Genomic DNA, 21,505 nt, shown 5'->3' on the forward strand with positions numbered 1-21,505 from the left:
ATCATTATTATAACGGTCTTCAGAGACACAGAAGCACTCTTGCTCGTCGTGTGAGTTTTTCACGTCTCCAAAGATGAACAGAATTATCCTCCAGATCTTTGCAGTTGGATTCTGCTTTGCAGTCGGTAAGAAGATATACTTATTTTTTCTTAAAATGCAGGTTTTTGAATATTTGACCCTTTCTTAGTAGAGAGAAGATGGGCTACAACGGTTCTCCGACTAAAAGGACCGTTTTCTGTACGAGCTTTGGTGTGTGTCATTGCTTTCATTTGCTTAAAATCAAAATTTAATGAGCCTATTTCTGTGTTCAAACCGGGTATATAAAACTGTTGTTCTTCATCTTGCTTTTATATAAAGCCGTGCAGATTTTTCCATGATTTCATTTCTCTTACCAGTAGGAAAAAGCTCTCCTTGTGTTTTCTCCCCCTGGCACCCCTGAGAGAATCCTGTCAAACAAGTTTTGACAGTAACTTTCTTTGGAGAAGATTGGGGATGTGTGCCATGTTTTTATGTGTCACTGGGTGTGCTCAGTGTTAGTGGGTGCAGAGCTTGTTGGGGATTTTGTCAGAGTGGGTGTGTTCCCTCTTTGTGTGATGGTCTCAACATCTTTGGAGCAGGTGGTCCTAAATATAACGTGTTCGTGTTTGAAAGTTAGCTAAAAGTAAAGTTGGCTAAAGATAATGAACAAAGTACCTTGGTAAAAATGTGGTTAGAGCAGGTCGCGTTAAAACTGATTTAAATTAAGTGTTTGGAAAAGAGTTTATGTCCATTTTAGTAAGCTGGTGTTGTTTTAAGAGCTAGTTAAAATAAATTAACAAAGCCTGTAAATGTAAGCTTGAGAAAACCGTTGAGACGGTTAGCTAACGGTTATGGATTAAACATTGATAACTGATGGATAAACTGTCAAAACTTCCGGTTTAATGTGTTGAAAAAGCTAAAGTACAAATCTCAAGTCAAATAGTGTAAAACTTGGCATGCTTTTCTCATTTCTAAATATTTTTTGGGGCTTTAACTGCATGGACTTTATCCATATTTCCCATTTTTGTCAGATCAATTCAGAAATAATCACCTGATAGTAAATCATTAGGAGCTCTCTACTCTAAAACTAATGTGAGGGCCAAAAGTAAAAGTTGGCTCAACTAAAATGAACTATTTAAGTGTTGGCTCAACTTAAACCTATGCATTCACTTGGTATATACATAGTTTAAGAAACTCAATATAATGTGTTGTGTCAACTAGTTCAGTTATCAAAAGTACACCCAATAAATCATTTTGCTCACTCAAAATTAAGTAGGATTTTGTTTTTCCTACGGTGATCAACAGATTTGCCATAGAATGGATAAAGTCTATACTCATGATAAAGAAGCAGCAGTGTTTTCCTGTGTTTACTGTCTGTGCACATCCTAGGATTTACTCTAATTCTGTTATTACAGGTTGGGCTGAGGCAGTTGGGAAAAACACAGGAAAGAAAATCTTCGTACCACAAACATTATTAAAAGACTGAATCATGCCCTGACCTGCCAGCCATTACATGAGAAATTCCTCACCTTGTCTTTGGGGCTTTGCCCGAGTCTCAAATTTCACCTGTAGTCTGCAGACTGGGTACGCTATATGGGTCATTTGTACTTTTGTGTTTTGGGGCTATTGTTGACCATTTTTTGTTCTCAGAATCCCCTCAGCTCTGTTGTTTTGGTGTCCCATTTCACACCACACCCTTCTTAGCAGAAACTACATTCAAATCTTTCTTTTTATGCTTTCAGGTGATATCTTTGACCTTTAGCCTAAACCTTTAAATAAAATAGTTCCTTGTGACAAAAAAAAGAGATTTATATTTGCATACTTAACATACTGAGAGCAAGTTTCTCCTCATACAATTGCTGCAGATGGGTATGTAGATGGGAGTTCTCTGGGGGAAAATCAGATGATTCAGACAGTGGTCTGGTTGGTTTTTGAAGTCAACATGTTACAGGCTACTGAGAGGTTTCCCTAAGCATCAGCTTCAAGAAAAACAGACAAAAGACTGATCTTCTGTTGTACTGGATAGATGCTGCTGTGCTTTTGTAAGATGGGAGTAGAAAATACTGAAACGCAGTCTGAACATTGTATAATACAGAGCTGATGATATTTCATGTAGACCTTTTTTTTGGGCCTACCAGTGTAATATCTCTTACAATGTCTCTAATAAAACAAATCATTTTGCTGAAATAAAGTTGAAACAGTTAAAAACTGTCAACACTTTCAGCCAGAACTAATCATTAAACCTTCTGACTAATGATAGGTAGTGGACAAGCTTAACTGTTATTCAAATGCCTTTTCTACTTGTATGAAACTCTGTTAACAGCCCAAGAGCTCAATTAAAAGACAGACAATATTAACCACAGGAAGAATGACTCTCCTTCAAACACACATTGACCAAAAAGTTATTTTTCTGGCACACCTTTATTATTAAAGAGGCACACTGAAAATACATCCAGTTTTTAGATTGATAACACAATAATGTAAATGTGTATCCTTTAGCACATTTTAAATTTTAAGAGGACCTTTTATGAAAACTTCCCTCATGGGTCATTAATTATAGAGAGGCTTAATTTAATTTCTAAATGACAGACTACAATTATTCCTCTGCCTAAGAAGAACACAGACATCTGGTGGAGAGACTAAGGAAGCAATGTGGACATGAAGAACAAGCCAGGATCCTACTGAACTACAAACTCAGTGGAAAAAGTTGAGTATAAGAGGACGTGCCCTCAGAAAACCTGCCATAAACATCATAATTAGCCGGGAACAGATGAGGGAAAAAGGCTGAGGCAGAAATGTCTGCCACAGTAGCCTTAATTTCATTTAACATTTTTCTTTTTAGTATGGTAGATAAGTCCCACATGAAAACAACCATAGGAAGTGAATGCCTCCCTGTGTTCAACAGGCAATTCCCCCGACTACATATTACATGGTTTCCAGAAAAGAGCAAAATAAACAAATCATTGTACAAATATCTTGCTTGCAAGAAGATTTTATGAGGGTGTTTAAAAATGGAACTCTGTTCCCCTATTAAACTGACGTAGATGGCTGTCCCAGTTACCAGTGATACTGTCTCAATTTACCAGTCATGTATTAGGAAACTTATCAACTAAATAGATGATGAAATAAATGTTTTAAATTGTGTAAATTCATAACCATTTTCCATAATAGCAACTTTTCCATTGTAATTTTAGCCCTAATATCACTCACCTCACAATGTGATGTCATTGTAACTTAACTATTGCTGGTTCAAGCTAGCTTGTTGACGATGGTGTGCCACCTTCCTGGAAGAGATAACATTCCCACAGAACCTTTTTTTGGTGCATACTTAATGTGAAATCAATTAGGGATGCAGTATCATATATGTCGTTATTTACAAAATAATTTTAGCAGATACCAAGATTGATACAGATATTTAAATGTAGTTCAGACCTAAAACTTCAGTCCTCGAAATATACTTTAAAGTTTAAGGAATGATGAATAATAAAGAGAAAGACTTCAGCTAACTTATTTGTTTTCAGCCAATGTTTCCAGCTGATATAGGCAGATTTTTATAGCTAAAATATGAGTTGTAAATACCGGAAGAAATTTTTACATCTGCTGATAATGACAGTTCACTTTTTTTTTCAATATCTTCTCATATCGATATGGCGATAACATCATGCATCCCTAAAATCAGTGTTGATTGTAGTAATGGGCCCATTTGAGCCAGTGCTCTGCTTTGCACGCCAAATGTAGTAAGTACGCTGTTGAAATGATAAACTTCTTGGACACAAACTATGAATGTTAGCGGAAATTAGTTGACAGACAGTTGAACAAGTTAGCTTAAAGTAGTAGACCTACAGTTAAAAAATAACATCAAGGAGTGCACCAAAGGCCAAAAAATTGCTTGAACTTGTAGAGTAGTTCAAAAACTGGTTCAAAGGTTGCCTAAGTGGTAGACATAAATTAAAACAGTTGAAAAAGCTAGCTTAATGAGGCCTACTTTAGGAACAGTCATAACTGTTAACTTAAGTAGCTGGAAATGGTTAAAAAGTTCAAAGTAGTGGGCACGAATTTAAAAAGTTGGCTTTAAAAGAAGTGGACAAACAGAGTAGTAGAGTAACTGTTAACAGCTTAAAGAAGTGGTCAAACTGTTGAAACTTCAGTCAGTTAAAAGAAGTGTAAACAGATACAAGTTAGTTTAAGGAGGTGGAAAACAGTAGAAACTGTTAGCTTAAGGGCAGTTTCATACTGGGGGCTTGGTTTGTTTGATCGGTGAAATGTAAGTGATCAATATCCAGAAACACTTTTGCTGCATCCAGAACTATTTCAGTTCTGTCTTTCTGACTTCCCCTGAAATTCTGTTATCCTGAAGTAAGGGAAAATGGTGAAAAAAATTGGCTTTTAGTAGTTGACAAATACTCAAAGTTTCTTTAAAGTAGCAGAATAACACTGAAAATAAGTTTACTAATGGTAAGACAAAAACAGCTGAGAGTAGTGGATAAAGAGATGAAAAGATATCTAAAAGCAGTGAACAAGCAAAGGCCGCAGATACCTTCTTGAAAAGATTAAAACGTTTTCTCAAAGTAGTGGATCTAAAGAGCTTAAGGCGTGCACAAACAGCTAAACAATGTGCTTCGTAGTGAACAACCAGAAGAGTCTCCTTAAGGCACTGTTCCCAAATCTGGGGTCCTGGTCCCACTAGGGGGGACATCAAAGATCTCAGATGTTGTCTCCTCTAAGGTTGTCAAAAGTTAGGTTTGACTAAAATCATAAAACACTTGTAAAATAGTTTAAACCAAACACTTTTGCACTTTTGATGAGAAAGTGTTAGGTTTTCATCAGTGAAATAAAAGTGATGAGCAATGTATGATATTTTTCACCAAGGTGGGTCATGGGGGGGGGCTGGGCATTGAAGGTCCCAGACCCCAGGTTGGGAACCAGTGCTATAGAGGACGTCAACACTATGAGCTGTAATCTGTCCTACATCCAAATACAAACAAGAACATGTACACAACACACCAGACCCACCCAGGTGTACTTAGCTACACCTTTTGTTATGTTTTAGTGCTGGGATGATTGTCGTCCAAATTTACAGGAGCCAGTGAAGTTAGTATTTTCATATTTACCATCATAATATTTTTCTAAAACTTGTTTGCATTCATCACACCAGGGCGTCATCAGATCCAACTATACAGCTTGAAGATAAAATGGCACACAAGTCACACTAAGGGTTAAATGTCCTCTTGTATCTGTCACTGCTTTTTGTTCAAAATTATTCCACAACATGTACAGACAGTCTGACTCTCTGAAACTAAGCAGTTAAGGGTGAACTGACTCTAAAAAGTCATTTTTGAGCTTGTGTAAAGTTGGTTTTGGCAACAGTGTCATGTTTTTTCTGCTACATCAGCTGGTCATGCAAGGATAAGCTGCTGTTAAGTTAATGATGTAATGCCGACACTTAAAACAAGTCTTGTTTTAACCAGAAACAAACTATTTTAAGCTGACATTAGTCTGTAATGCCCTCCAGTGGAAATCTAGTGTACTGACTCACCAAAGCAGTGATTGCTATCAGATACCACTATAAATACTCCCTCTCATCTTTTTTTTACTATGTAACTATATAACTGGATTTCAACCCTTTGTAACACAATATTTGAATACCTTTTCAGTTTCTTTTGTTGTTGCTTTTCTTGATTTCTATCTTTGTCTCTGTTTAAGGATTCAAAATACAGTTTGTCCTTGATGAGGGGCTGATGCTCCATGAGCTGTATTTTTAGTAACAGAGCAGCAGGGGGCAGTAGAGAGCTCATACTACATTTTGATGTAGTGACATGCCACACCTATATTCTAACAGGTTCACTGTTACTTAACCAGCTCCAAATAGACCTTTTTAGACAGCCCTTAATTTTAGAGCTTACTTTTTGTTTTGTTTTGTTTTTTTTTTTGTTTTTTGTTTTTTTTTACAAATTAACATGTGTATGTATTTTTGCAGGAGAAGAAGAAACTAGACTCTATTGGGTTCTTAAGACTTCTGATTTTTGTCACAGTTATCCCAGTATTGAAAATCTTACTGACAAACTTACAGAAACTTGAGTTTCTTTACAGAAATAGATGCAACTGTCCTCCTAACTTTAGGATATGTATAACTTTGAGCAGTCTTTCTGTTTGTGCTGAATATTGTAGACATGCTGCTGCACATGCACCTCAGTTTATCACTCTGCTCTTAGACTCATAACCAGGGATCCTTAACACTCATCACTGTAAAACTGTGTAACAACGTGGTTTGGTCTTCTCCAGCACAGAGGTATGATAAACACTTGTATCTTTTAATGTATGAATCCCTGATTGAATGTACATAATCGCATATAAATATATACTGCACTAGATCTTACTAAACTCACTCCACTGACTGGCGGATTTATAACCTGGAACACCGTATTGACAGTTTCAGAGAGTGATAGTAACTTAATAAGAAAGTAACATTAAAGTTAAATGGTTAAAAATTAAGTAAAGCTGTTACCTAAATTTTCTTTACTCTCACAGTCTGTAACAGTCCATGCAGTGTGATGCTGCATTGTATTCTTCTCCTGACTGTAATGGTTCTCTCCTCAGCTCCCTTCATCCTCGCTGTCTGTCCGTCTGCCTCATATCTACGTTAATGTTGGCTCGTTACCAAAGGGAACTGCAGTATCTATGGAAGGAATTATTAAGCTAACTGATACTCGAATGTAACATCATCTAGACTGTGGGACTTCGTAAAATCTCGAGTTTGAAGCCTCCGAGGGGTGAGAAGGTCTTCAAGTTGTGACTTCAGCTGTGTGCCTTGCACAGACACACCTCTCTCTCTCTCTCTGTAACTCTCTGGTGTAGTGAGGTAAAATAACTCAAAGCACGGATGAGCTTTTGTTGAAGGTGCAATATTATGTCACACTGTACTGCCTCGTGATGAGCTGCGTGATGTTTGCCGTGTTTCGTGCAGCTGCTTTGATATGCTCTGTATTGTTTGTGAAGTGAGGCACAAGTTGTGCCACACTACAGTGTTCCCCCAGAACATATTCCCCAGATATACATTCCTTTAAAAAACACAGCATTTCAGTCAAATTCATTCAATATCCACGATTTCCGCATTAAATAGTAGATTCCATTTTTATTGGCCAATTCCGTGATTCCGTCTGCGATGCCGTTAATGCAGAAATCATATTATCTATTGAAGGAATGTTGTCCAGTTCTGACAAAACTGCTGCTGTGGCTACATCTGAGCTAATCACTCCACTAGCAGCCATTGTATACAAGCACTCACAGTACAACTAACCACCATCCCGTAACTATCACAAACTCATGTTGAAGCAGGTAGGCAAAAGGGCAAAAACATTTCTTCTGTCATGAAAAGCATTTAGTGTTGTTTTTACTAGTTAGTTCATGCAGAAGCATGCCAGTTGTGATAAAACTGCTGCTATGTTGCTGCTACATCCAGGCTATTCACCTCACTGGAGACAGCCATTGCAGATGGCTAGTATAACTAAACCCTGCCAACTACCACCTCGTTTTGAGCTTTTCAAGACGGATTTGCCTGATGACAGACATGAAGTGTGGCAAATCCATCTACTGTGCAAGGCTAGCAGATTTAGTCTGAACTAGGAAAATCCACTTTTAGCTTTTAAGCTCTCAAAAGTTAGAAAAATTTACCATACAGTCTGAACATTGCCACTCTTGTTTCTCTCTGACAGTTAAAGACAATGCTCTCAGACCATTTCAGCACGGTGTTCAATTTTTAACTGAATATAATAGTTTATTTATTTGTTTTAATCATGCACTGTTGTAACTCAACGTCAGTGTAAACGAGGGAAACCAAAATGATTTTTGAGACTTAAAAATGTGGCATCATAACAGCCCTTATTTTAACTTCCTAAGTGTTGAATTTATATTAAAAAAAAAGTCTGCTCCTGATTATAAGGTTACTTCAGAAATCAAATTATGTTTACACAGTTACAAAGTTAGGCACTAAAAATGTCCAAAAAATGCCTAATTATTCTTATCATTTTATCCATCTTAAAGTTTATTTTTGTATTTATCAGTTGAGGTATTTTGAAAAAGGCATGCATGTTGGATTCTGCTTGTACACTTGTGTACAGAAAGCGGGAGTTCAACCTGTTGTAAAATATTTCTCCTCCTTCATTGCTTCTTGTGCACACCTTTTTCAACCCGTCATGGCTTCTTATGTTGTTTGAGGACTCGTGAAAAGGTCTTCCGTTGAGTTTGTTGCTTCTGCCAGGTGTGAACTCACTGCTGCACGTGTACTGAAGGTCAAGTCAACTTTATTTATATAAAGCTCATTTAAAACAGAGTTGACCCCTGTGTTTTACACTTTGCAGTGTACAGGTTAAACATGAGCGTCTAGCCACAGAAAGATTTGCTCTTCCTCGACAGCTCTCATGCAAACATGACTAAACTCGAGGAAAAAATGAAGGGTGATGAGGTGCATTGATTGTCATCTGGTGCTCAGCCACCTGCGTTTTTATTTCGTCTCACAAATATGTAGTGATTTATCTCACGTGCCGATCTCCTCTACTTTTGTCAGAGTGATTAACTGTATCTGTCATATGTACACCCTGTGTCATCTTTAATCCAGGGCCTGTGTTCTTTTGGACATCTGTTGCAATCAAGGCAGGTGGACACGCCCAGTTAGAGGTTTAGACATTCATGCTGCAGCCAACAAACAGCACTAATTGAGCCTGATTAACTTCATTATCTCCCCATGTGACTGCACCTCCTCTGACTGTTCTTGCCCCACCGATGAATTCCTCTCACAGAAGTCTTAGTCATCATCACAAATTTTACATATGTGTGACTTCATGTGTAAGCATAAGGATAAATGACGCACTGGGTGGCATCCTAAATCCAGTTAGACCTGATCCTCCGACTAGACAGCAGCAGGGAGCAAGTCATGTTTCCAGCACATCAGTCTGCATTGCAGAGCGGTGAAGAGGTGTTTTAAGGTGTGGCTGCAGCTGGGTATAACCTTTTAGCACTAAAGGTTATAAAAGCAAGCTAAGGGGACATTGGATGCTGCTCCCCCAAACCTTTAGTCGTCTTACCATGAAAAAAAAAATAAATTCTTTGTGTTTCTTTAGTGACTTTGTTTAACCCTGCAGCATGTGTTTGAGTGAGGCTGAGAATTTGGGAGGGAGTTTGAGATTCCTCAAAAGTCTAAACTGTCAACTCCACTCGAATTGGGGTGTAACCAAAACCGGCATGAAAGGGTGTGTGGTTGTTTGTGTTTCAAGGTGCGGTTATGATCCTTTCCCCAGGGTTAAAAAAAAAAAAAACAGGATAACCAATCAAACTGTGAGTAAAACCAGGCTCTCCCTCAGGATCTTAAGGATTTTATTTTGAAATTACTTCTTGGACATGTGCTTAATTTCTTTTTAACTCTGTATATACTGTTTTGTTTGGGTTTCCTTATTCTTTGCCATTTTTAAAAAAATCTTATGAGCAACTGGTAGTTCATGCAATGAGAATAATCAGTGTGTTTGATTTTTATCAAATGATGTAATGGGGATTAGATTACACCACTTCTTTGAACACCTAAAATGGATTCAAAACTCAGCTGGAAAAAATGTTGAGTGCTTGAGTCAGCTCTGCAAACATCTCAAGAATCAGCTTTAAACCAGTAGAAAAAACCCTCCTTTCTGTACTGACATGAAACATGTAGTCAAACGACTATTTGGTGGAGAGACGACTCATTTTTTAAGTCGATGTGAGACTTACAGTATCTGGAATGGACAATAATATCAATATTTTTTCACTCATTGATATTCGTTTTTACTATTGTTTTCAAAGTGTTAAGAGTGTTTAAGTCTAACGAATGCATGTAATGCAGATGCTGAAAAATCAATGAGTAACTATGTTTAACAACTGTGATCCAATGTCAATCAAAATAATCGTGATTTGAATTTGCTATAATCAAGCAGCCCCAGTAGTGCATGAGTATGCTGACTAATATGTATATTATGACATTCAAATTAATCATGTAGCATTAGCTCTGTCAACATTAGCAGAGCAGCAAAGTAGCAGCAGGAAAAAAGGAGGTGATGCCATACACTCTCTGTGTCAGTGGCATCCAAGATGCACTTCACAGTAGAACCAAACTAGCACTTTTTAATGCATTTTTATGTGAATAAATATAGGAAATAGGTCACGTAAAATTCAGATACAGATAATCAGCTAAATGCCTAATTTAGGCTCTAAAAGTCCAGAGGGTTCTGGCTGCAGACCATATATCTCCGATGGCCACTGACCGACCGTTCTGAGACGGCCTATATCTCAGAGTGGAAGTACACGTAAAACTTTCTAAATAAATTCAGATTAAATTTCTGTTTAGGGTTAGGGTAAGGGTGAAGGTACTTGAAAAATGTTGTACTGGTAAATACAGCAGTTCTGTTTTGAGATATACAGAGTCTCAGATAGGCCTAGATGGTCTGTGAGAGTGGCGATCAGAGATGAACGTTCTGCAGCCCAACTGCCCTAAAATAATCAGCCAGGCCGATAATTAGTCTACCCCTACTCAAAACAAATTCAAAACAAACTTTTCTCATCATGGCACTGCTTTATATCTCCTCTGAACTGATGGCAAAGGTAGCATGTAATAGGAAAAGTTTCTTTTAGCTCCATTTTGATCTAGAACATGGGGATAAAGTTGTATGTAGACCTTTTCTGGTTATACGTCAATTCAATTCAACTTTATTTATATAGCACATTTAAAACAACCAGTGTTGACCAAAGTGGTTCAGAGTATAAAAGCAAAACATGAAACAAGAATACATCACTATAAAATGGTACAATCAATCAAAATAGAACTTCATAAAATGATGGTAAAAGTAATAGTGAAATTTAAAATCTGTTGGGATAAAATAATCTTATCTTGGACTGAAAGCCAAAGAGAAGAGATGAGTTTTTAGCAATGATATAAAATGTTTGGGTGTTGGGGCAGATATTACATGAAAGGGTATGTTCCACAGTTTTGGGGCAGCTACTGCAAAAGCTTGATCTCCCCTGGTTTTGAGATTGGCAGATCTCAGAGCTCTGGCTTAAGTGTGAACATGAAGCAGTTCACACATATATGATGGTTCAAAACCATGAGGAGCTTTATAAGCTAAAAGTAAAATCTTAAATCATACATATGACAGAAGCATCCACCTGCAAAGAGGACCAAAGACAGGCGATGCAAGAACTGCTAAGTAACTACTAACATTCTGCACTTATTCAACTAGCAACATTATTTGTAGACACGGCCGTAAACCCACTCAGACGCCTACACATGGCCCTCTCCCTTAAAAATGTAACCAACAGTACATTCCGTCGCCTCCTCCAGTGTCTCCTCTTCTTTTCTTCTCTATAATAATGAGGTTATTTCAGAGACATCCATAAGTATGGTGTAGATGGCACACTAATGGTCCAGTTAGTCTCTGGTCTGTGTGTTTGAGTTTGTAGTGGGCAGTATGTAAGTGTGGTTGTGGTCTCAGTCACTGTCTTTAACTTCTTTTATCGCAATGTCATTTGTGTCTTAGCATCATGGTGTGGATTCATATACAAATGACACTAAGTCATATTGACTGGGGTCATTGAAATGTCTGAAATAACGTCCCACCCACTATGCATAGAGAAAACAGGTTATGTCTGCACATTTACGCACAATGACGTAAACCAAGACAACAGGAGGCACTTACATTCACTAGAAAGAAGAGGGTTAGTGCTCAAAGGATGTCTAAAAATGTTACCAGAATCAGCTGCTCCACAGGATGAGAGGATAATGGCAGTAAATGTTGAAAAAATTCTTCATTGAATAGGGATGTCTACCACTTAGACTCAGTCTCCATAGTGATATAATTAGACAAGTACAAAACAGGTGTTTAAGTACAAAGTTATTGTCATGTGATCATTCACATGATTCAAATCACACAACACTGAAGAAAGAGTGTTGTACTTGAATCACATCAGAAAACGATGTGTAAATGACATGATACACAACAAAATGTTCATACAATACAAATACAAATCGTGCCAGTGGTTGCAGTCGCCACCAAAAACAGTAAACTGAAAAAATTGTTACACCCCCTGAATGCGAGGCTAAATAAGAGCACAAATTTAAAACATTGTATTTAAACATACTAAAAATGTCTAACAGCAGATAGAGATACAAAGGCTTCATTGTAAATGTGTAACACAATATTGTTGTTTCCTTTCACCCCTAGTGTAAATCTGAGGAATCTTTTATTTAAATTATTTACAAGGTGCAAAGCACTTCTTGTTCATAATAAATATAGATTGCCACCTTACAGTAAATATCTGTGGCAATGTAAAGTGTCTATGGGACAGATGCAGGATTATAATATGCCCTGATTTGATAGACTGCATGCTCTGTTATTATAGACCATACACCACAGTCAGGAAGTGGCCAACTTAGGAGATAACATCAGTCATAATACAGAAGTGTTTAACATCAAAAACAACAATAATTCACCAGGAATATGAACAAAAGAATACCAGCAGTGTGCACTGCACAACAGATATTTTTTGCTGTGTACATTAACAGGGCACAGAGTAAAGGGCAGACAAGCTTAAGAAAGTAGTTACCTGAAAAGACCAGTGCTGGAGCATTTGCAGTATATTATGAGGAGCTATAATGATAGAAAACCTATGAATGGGTGGAACTGTTGGAAAAGTATAACACAAAAGACAATAAGTTCAAGCATCAAAATTAGAGACGTAAGAAGAAAACTATTTAAGAAGTTAATACAACATGCACAATACTGTATAAGACCGGAGAAAAGGAGCAAACACATTGCACTGACTGCCATTTCTACCATTGACTTTGTTTGAATCGTGGCTCGAGATGAAATTTTTCACAGGGCACTGACTTCAAAACTGGAGAGACGGGTTTCTAACAGTGGTTTCACCAGAGTTTAACTATAGTTGAAGAGTATCTCCCCCTCTGGCAGGGATTCACACACTATGGAAGGCAATAGTCACAATGGAGTGTACTCTTTCAAGGCTTCAGTGAGAACAGGCAATGATAAATATGCTGTCTTACATAAATGTATCTACTTTACCTCTTAAAATCAGAGGTGGAAAAAATACATGACTATTGTACTCAAGTAAAGCACAGTTAGTCTGGATAAAATTACTCAAGTAAAAGTATTTCATTTACAGTTTATATTAAGAGTACTGGATAGATAATGAGCAGTTGTACCGTATAATATGATCTTTCCTTATTGGAATATGGATCTCCCAAGTTTTTCAAGTCACATTCCTGTAATAAAATGAGATACAACAGTTATTCTGAAATAGCCCCAGACACACACACACTCACACACACAGCTGAGCCAACACAGTGTGCTTCAGGTCTTGTGGCTAATGTTGCACATTCTGCAGTGTACAAACTGCCATAGTAGTTGTCAGTCCTAGTTGCAGCCATTTCTTACTTCTTTCCAAAAACATTAAGGTATGATTTCTGATCATCGCCCAGCCCTAGTATCACCACTCCCAGGGTTTTGTTAAAGTGACCTTATGTAGCTTTGACTAAAGAAAACGGGCAGCTGTGACTGGCATGGTGCCTTTCCTGGTATGAAAGGCGTGGAATTGTGTCCAGACAAAAGTTCAACACATGCCATTATAAAACAAAGCCTGTAAACACATTTCAGGTGTTTCTGCAATCACTTCAGATTATCTGAGTGAAAGAAACAACTTGCAGGTGCATATTTGCTGTGTGTCAGTTCCTGTGTTAGTCCTTTAGATAACTTCTGAACTACTTTCTGATTGTACTAAAGCTATCACAGTTTCATCAGTATGAACTACGGCATGATACTGGTAAAAATGAACCATGGTTTTGATATACCATGGTGGCAAACTTCTTACTCTTTGCATACCTTAAAGCTGAGATATGTCTTGACTTGAGAAATCTGACTGTTTATCTCTTCGCTCTGTTTGTGTTAAATGGTCAATAGACCTGAATGATATGAGAAAAGTATGAGTATGCTGTATGTGATTACATTGTACAGTTTTGCAATGACAATATGAAGTATGATAAACAGATATTGAGATGTTTATTTTGGCTATGACTCACAGTGCTTTCTTATCTGCACGGTGCCTTTATTTACAGCATGTTTTTTCTGAATTCAAATAAACCAAAAAAGCAGGGTTTTTTTAATCATTTAACTAGCACTGACAAATTCATGAATCGTGAAACTGGTGCTGCTCACTATTACAAAGACGCTGATTTTCTTTTAGGCTCAATGCTTCAAAGTTCTCCCTATTGCTGCCATTGTTGTATGTCATTTCCCCCCTTAATGTTGCTTATTTGTCATTGAAACTGTGGATCAAGGGTTCAGTCAATGGATTATCAGGGATTAATGGATATTCACATACCAAGGGACTGCATTGTAGTGTGTAGGTCCATAAGGGCGTGATGTCATGAGTCAGTTCTGAGCCAAAGAGTCCAAAACTCTAAAGAGATGCTGTTCCCACAACTACGGGTAAGGTTGGTTGGACAGAAATGAAGATATGCTTTTTGTTGAGTCACAGGATTCTGCAGTAACATGTCAGCAGATGGTGCGTACCAGTATACATTGTGTGTACACAACCAATCCAGTCTGGATGCAGACATCCAAGACCACCTTTGTATGTAGCCTGAGCTATCAGATATTTCCCTACTCACTGTGGTATGTGCTCACAAAAAATTTGGATCACCATTTGGCATCCAAATAACCAAATTGGATTTAAATCCATGGAAATGCATTGTATAAACAGGGTCTCAGGGGTTGTCTCTGTTGTTTTTAGTGCAGTTGCTAAAAAAGGTCCTTGTGTGTGACCTCACTCTCCAGACTGGTTTGGAGAATCCTGACACTCATCCTTAGTTAACCTGTAATCTGTAAAACGATCTTGTGTCAACATACCGTGTCTCTAATCCAACCTCAGTGTTCCCGCCATTCAGACTGATGGTTAGAGTTTACTGCTTCTAAACAGTGTGCCATTATCTGCAGTCTGCAGTCTGAAAACTAAGTAAAATGGACCAGGTTTCATTTACACAACCAGAAATCCCTAATTCCTTTCCATGTTTGCATCTTTCTTAATTTACCGAAATAGAAAAACTACGGGAAAAGAAAACTAGCACCACTTTCCATCACAATTTACGCTGGCTTTTGCTAGGAGGACTTTTATCATGGGTGAACTGATTATTACATTTGTGGATCTTAAGGATCAGGTCAACCATGTTTTAAAATATGTTAATATTTACTTTTCTCTCATATTCACTAAATGTTTTGAAATTTTACATGGCATTAGTAATCTGAGGCTTAAGTGTCATCTCCAGCTGGAGTTGGACTAAATCCAAATAGACACATCAATCAGGTCTGACAAATCACTACGCTGTCATCTTGGTCAATAATTTTGTCTTCTCTGAGTCGATGGTAATTAATGAAACTGCCTCAGTTCTCAGTAAAAATCCTTTCAGACATCCATAAAAGCTGTTTACTGAATGGGATATGCAATCCTTTGCCTCCTGATTGTATGCACACTGTTTTGGGATTTTTTTCACCCTTCTCATTTTTCCTCCGTCTCTGTTTTGATACCAGGTCACGCTCTGCAGTGCTACAAATGCAGCCTTGGCTTCTGGAATGTGTGCATAACCTCTAAAACCACATGTGAAAGCGGAGAACAGTGCTTCAGTGGTATCGGGACAGCAGGTAAGGAGCTCGGAAGAAAACAATCTTACTGGACCACATTCTACTAAAGGACGGCTGTCATCGCTGTCATAAAAAACACACTAGTAGTGTTCTGAAAATACAAAGCTCTTTAATGGAAACAACAGAGGAGTTTGACGCTTGTGGAAATATTTTCATCTACTTGCATGACTACTGTCACAGAAAAACATGCTCTTGATAGATAAGTAAAATAGATGGTTCATAACAAGTGAACTTTTAACTCTAGGGGATTTTTCTGGCAATGCTACAAGTCATGTGGAAAGATTGTAGATTAGCTCATCTAATGTTCAAGTAAGGAGGTAAGAAGACAATCAGCCTACTCAGTAAAAATTATTACACTACTGTTTTTAGTTTTGGAATTATAATGCGGCATGACTCACCATTCTGCACAATATTTACCTGCCTGTCGACAAGCATGCAATTGTACACCTAGTTATATAAGATTTTTGTTTTGTAGAAATCAGATTATTTGTATGATTTTGGCCCTCCTTGATCAATAGATGCATCCAAAGCGGTTAGGCTATTCAGAATTAAGACACTGTGGAATGCTTCGTTTGACCAATCAGAAAAAAGTATTCAACAAAGCCTTGCCATAACAAACTGCTTCTTATGGTGGACAGACTGATGCTTCTTTTATTCCCAGTAAAAGTCCCCAAAATCTGTTTATGACTACCAGGATATAACTTGAGTTGAATTGGAGTGATGGCAGAAAGCCCAGAGGGTAAACTTCTGCCAAAACAATGTGAATGGGAAGGAGGCTTTGCCAGTACTAAAGGACATGGCAGAAGTTTGCTTTGAAAGATATCAGAAAGCCTTCTCCCTGTTATTTGTGTCCTGTCAGGACTGGCTGAAGAAAAGATTATATTTTCAGTGAAAAGGAAAGGTCTCCTGACTGAAATCCAGTTTAATTAACCCCAACACAAATATTGAATCTCTTTTACAATCTGAAAATCTTTTGTGGTTTTCAGTTTGGGTTTAGGGTTTGAAGTTAAAGTGGGCAGCTGCTATTGTTAGCTAAGCATAATGAAACAGCTATTCAGATGGCCAGATGGCAGCTAATGAGCAATTGTGCTAACTTGCTAAACAAAAATGCTGTTCAGATAGCTTAAAAAGAAGTTTAGATAAATAAAGTTAAAAGCACTGCTCAAAAAATGCAGTTAGCTTAAATTAAGTGGTCGGGCTAATTTTAGCTAAATATAAATATCAAAAGGATTGTTCACATAGCTAATAAGTAGTTGTGGTAGTTAGCAAGCAAGCTGTTGAAGTAGTTAGCCAGCGTCAGTGAAAGGGCAACAGGTTCAGATAGCTACAAATGAAAGACCATACCATCAGTCATTGTTGATGGGAGTGGTTAACGTGACAAGAAAATGGAAAGAAATTTGAGTCACCACTGCTTTCAGCTTAACATTAACCACTTTCTTTTGTGTCTGATAAATTATCAATGCCTTTCTTTTCTGACACAATTACTTCAGGATCTTTTAAACGCTGATCATGATCGATGGCAATGTTGACTCACAATAAAGCAACCCAAGGTCAAACAGGCTGGATCAATATTTCTTTCAATGGGGAGCAAATCCACCAGTCTCAGAGCTTAGGTATCCACCATGACATAAATGAATGAATGTAAGAAAACATAATTCATGATTATGTAACGGATGATTTCTGAGACCAGTTTTAAAATTTTAAAAGAACTTTGCTGAATCCTGGCGCTTTGGTATTGATACATTTAGAATAAAGTACTCATTCTGTTAGTCAAAGGTATCTTGATTTTTGTTTTGTAGTTTTCTGTCATTTAAGTTGTTGATCCTGCTGATTTTTTTCATATAAGCTTAAGAAACACATTAAAAAAACAGAAATATAAGTGACTTATAATGAAAGTCCATTGTTTAGCTCTGATTGTTGATTAGGAATTTTAGTTTAAATTGGGTTTACTCTGCTGCCCTGATGAATCAATCAATAAATCTTCTGATTTCTAAAAATTTCGGGGGGGGGGGGGGGGCTCTGAAAGATGCCGGATTTAGTTTTACTACTGCGTAAGTTCTCTTTTCTTCCTTGTGTGGGAATTTCCCCTCCATTAGACAGCGCAGCCAAGACAGATGTGGAGCAGAGGAGGGGGACCTTTTCAATTGGTTGAAAAAAAAAACTACCTGCTGTCTGGATAAAGATAGTAATATTCATTAGAAGGAATAAGAAGCAGCAACAGAGCAGCAACTTGCAGAAGCAGTTTTCTGTCTGTCATGGTGGCTCTGTCATGAGTTACTAGTTCTGTTGTATACTCAAAAAGTACATTTTTCTTAAAACACTGGCACCCTTTCGCTCACTATGAACAAAACAGGCCTTGTTTTGTTTTCTAAATAAGATTTTGATCGGGACTTATTAGGTGAATTTGGCCTAAAATACAAGCAATGGGATAGTTATGACTAGAATTAGACATGCACTTGTTCAGAAGTGAGATTTATTTGGTTTAATATATAGCTTCAGAGTAAAGAGAAAAGCAATAATTATGCGATTTATTTGTATTGGTTTAAAAAAAGCTGAAAATCTTAACAGACTCTTGAAAGGGAAAGGTGCAGGATAAGGCTTAAAATGGAAAGGAAATGTTTGGTCTTTAAGAATTTGTTTAAAGGTGGAAAAAATGAAACATACTAAACAAACTTCTATCACAGTGAGATTATATATGTCAGTGTGTAACTTAACCAAATACTTCAGTTAACTGCAAAAAACATACACTGACAGTGACTGTGTTTGCTGTCGTTTCACAGCTGGGTTTGTGAATATCTCCATGAAGGGCTGCCTAAAATTGGCTGAATGCAACACGACCAAAGACGTGACCTTCCCCGGCAGCGACCCCAACTCCACCTCCGTCTACTCCATGACAAAGACTTGCTGCAACACTGAGCTATGCAACACTGCGCCAGGTCTGCCCGGCTCCTCTGGGCTGAGCCTGACTCTGGCCACCGTCACTGCTCTGTTTGTGGCCAACGTCCTGGTTTGACAAAACAAATGATAAAGGATGACAGAGTACAAACACATAAAAAAACACACACATGGGTCTTGAGTTTACTTTCCTTGAGGTGTATTGTTCCTTTTTGTTTAACACATGCATATCAGATTTACTCTTCCTTTTTTATATTTGTGGATTAATCAGTGGCCCATCCCTCCTTCTTTGAAGGAGAAATTAAATAATAAGTAGACAGTTTGAGGTGTTGCACAACTTTGACACCATGGATCAATTAGAATTCAAATTGTTTAAAGTGTACTGGATCAGTTTCCTCTTTACAAATGCCGTGGGTGTCACCAGCTGAATCGCATGTAAGGCATGACCTCTTATGTAACAGGTTTTGTTGGTTTGTAAGTCTTATCATGGTTTTGATTTAAAACAAATGGACTTGCACGTTTAAGTTTTACTTTCTCACAAAGAGTAGGATTACTACAGAATTAGATTTACTGTCAGTTTAGCTTGGCAAATTCACTGGGAACATGAAAACCGCTAGCCTTGCCATGTCTGAAACTTTGAAATAACTTCTCCACTTAGCACTTTAAGCTATTATAAATGTTTTCAGAGTGGCAGTAAATGTACTTCTAAGGCTAGCTCTGTCTTGTGTTTAAGCTAACCTGATTAATAGTTTTCACGTCACAATAGTTTAACCACCCTCTAGTGGGCAAGTATAAATTCCTGCTGCTGCATGCCATGGAAAAGTTGGCAGTCTTGGTTTGTCGTTTATCTTATTTAACCAGTTATTTTAGCGTTTACATAAAAGATGGTGTGTGTCAAATGGATGTACCAACCAAGAAGGAGGCATGTACTGAATCCCATTTCTGACAGAAGCCCATAGAGAAGTAAACAACAGATTATTGCGGTTTAAAGCACAGGTTTTTCTACAGACAGTAGCCAAACAGACTCCACCCAATCCTGACATAAACATTGTCCTGATTTGATGAAAATATGAGTCTTCTGTAACGGTACTGCACTAAATCAGTGATTGAAAGTGACAGCTGACAGTGATCCTGATACTGCCATTAGCTAATGATGAGTAGCTAATGTTAGCACTCACCTATGCTTCCCAAACAGCAGCATTATTGACCCAGACACATCAAGAATACATAGAGCTGCCTCTGCTTATGTAGGCCTCATCCTGGCAGGGGTATGAGAGGAAAGATCTCCACTACAGCAGACATATCGTTATGTAAACTTCACCAAAGTGAACTTCTGGTGAGGACTTTTCTGAGTTTATTGATTTACATAGAATCACAGCTGCTGTTAAAGGGCTCAGAGTGACCAATACTTGGACTTAAAGTCACAATGTTACAATGCATGTATGCTTTTATCCAAAGTGACATCCAAAGTTGATGCTTTTCTGCAGTTGTCACTAGATGTAAATGTGCAGCATTTTGAAGGGATGGGAATTTAGGATGTTGTTTAGTAGTCAGTAGTAGCTCCCACTGTCTTAAACTCCTTCTGCCCTCCTGGCCTCTGTGCCAGTCTCATGATTTGAAAGCTATGAATAGACTTCTAGGTTTAGCTCCACGATAAAGATGCACACAAAGAGGGGAGTAAAGACACTTCTCAAAACTGTAAATTGTCCCTTGAATTTCTTGACCTTGCCCTGTTGTAGTTCCATTTTAGAGACCCATGACTCAAATACTTATGAACATTTATATTCCTAATCATTTGATGTATTGCCTTTTAATCTGTGTTCACTTTGTAAAGCTATCATCATGTAAAACTGTCTCTCGCCTTTTGCTTGTACTGTCTGTTTTTTCTCTTATTCTGACACAAATATCCATGATTTTGTTTTGTTTTGTTTTTTCCCCCTTTTTTTTTTTTTGCTTAATTTACTTTTGGACTTCATGTCACATTTACACAGCACATTAATTCCTGATTGTTGGGTAAAAGCTTTTGTTAACTTACTATTTTTGAATGTATATAAAACTGCGGGGAGGAAGATTTACCTGGGCCATGTTGTTTGCAGTTATGGAAATGCAATCAACATTGCAGCATTCTGGGAAAAGTCTAAATTTATGATTCCTGAAACCAAAACTTTTGGCACCGTTTCCTAAACAGAAATGTGTTTCTGAATGTCTTTGTGAAATTGGGAATGTAGAGAATTTGAAGAATGCAATAAAGATATATAAATGGTAAGAAAAAAACATGGCATTACTGGTGTGAATTGGTTTCCTCATTCTTGACGTTTCTTACCTCACTGCGATCATGCAGGACCGACTGGTTCTTCAGGTTTTAGTGCTCCACAGCGTGGAGACTGAGCTGGTTTTGGCTCGAAAGCAATGTCTGATTTCATGTTTCAGCAAAGAACACTTTGAAGCACCAGGAAATCTGCTATTTCGGCACGTTTGTGGTTTGGACTCATTATGACTGATGATGAGACAGACCCGCTATTTTTACTCCTTTATGGAATAGATCCAGCTTTAACTGCTGCACATGAGTTTTACTCATAATGATATGTGTTTCAAAACTTCTCCCTTGGCTCTTACTTTATCTTTTTTTGCCAAGAATCATGAAAATCCGTTCAGTAGTGTAATTCTTCTGACAGGTAAACACAAACAAAAAAAGAACTTCTTAAAGCGGTCATAGTTCAGGTATCATGAATGGCGGTCTGTCTTTTGGGATTCGAAGCCATGGATAGTTCAAAAAGTGTCAAATTTGTCATGTTCAAGAATGAACCAACTTCTTTAACATTATAAAATGATAATTTTTTGACCATCTAGAAGATTTGGCCATATTT

At 37.7% G+C, this 21,505-nt stretch overlaps 1 protein-coding gene across 1 annotated transcript; it reads left to right on the forward strand.

The window, feature by feature from the left end:
* Positions 1-20,912, forward strand: spaca4l (sperm acrosome associated 4 like). Its single transcript, XM_041809995.1, has 3 exons — positions 1-125; positions 15,633-15,743; positions 18,524-20,912. The coding sequence occupies exons 1-3, from the start codon at positions 74-76 to the stop codon at positions 18,754-18,756; spliced, it is 396 nt and encodes a 131-aa protein (XP_041665929.1). The 5' UTR covers positions 1-73; the 3' UTR covers positions 18,757-20,912.
* Positions 20,913-21,505: the final 593 nt, after the last annotated feature.

This window comes from Cheilinus undulatus, linkage group 16 (genome assembly GCF_018320785.1).
Source record: "Cheilinus undulatus linkage group 16, ASM1832078v1, whole genome shotgun sequence".
Classification (NCBI taxonomy): Eukaryota; Metazoa; Chordata; class Actinopteri; order Labriformes; family Labridae; genus Cheilinus; species Cheilinus undulatus.

Excerpts from the sequence above, each read along its gene's own strand:
- spaca4l (XM_041809995.1), top strand. The coding sequence starts at position 74 with ATGAACAGAATTATCCTCCAGATCTTTGCAGTTGGATTCTGCTTTGCA. Across the intron at positions 126-15,632 it reads TGGATTCTGCTTTGCAGTCG|GTCACGCTCTGCAGTGCTAC; the intron begins GTAAGAAGATAT and ends TTTTGATACCAG. Across the intron at positions 15,744-18,523 it reads CAGTGGTATCGGGACAGCAG|CTGGGTTTGTGAATATCTCC; the intron begins GTAAGGAGCTCG and ends GTCGTTTCACAG.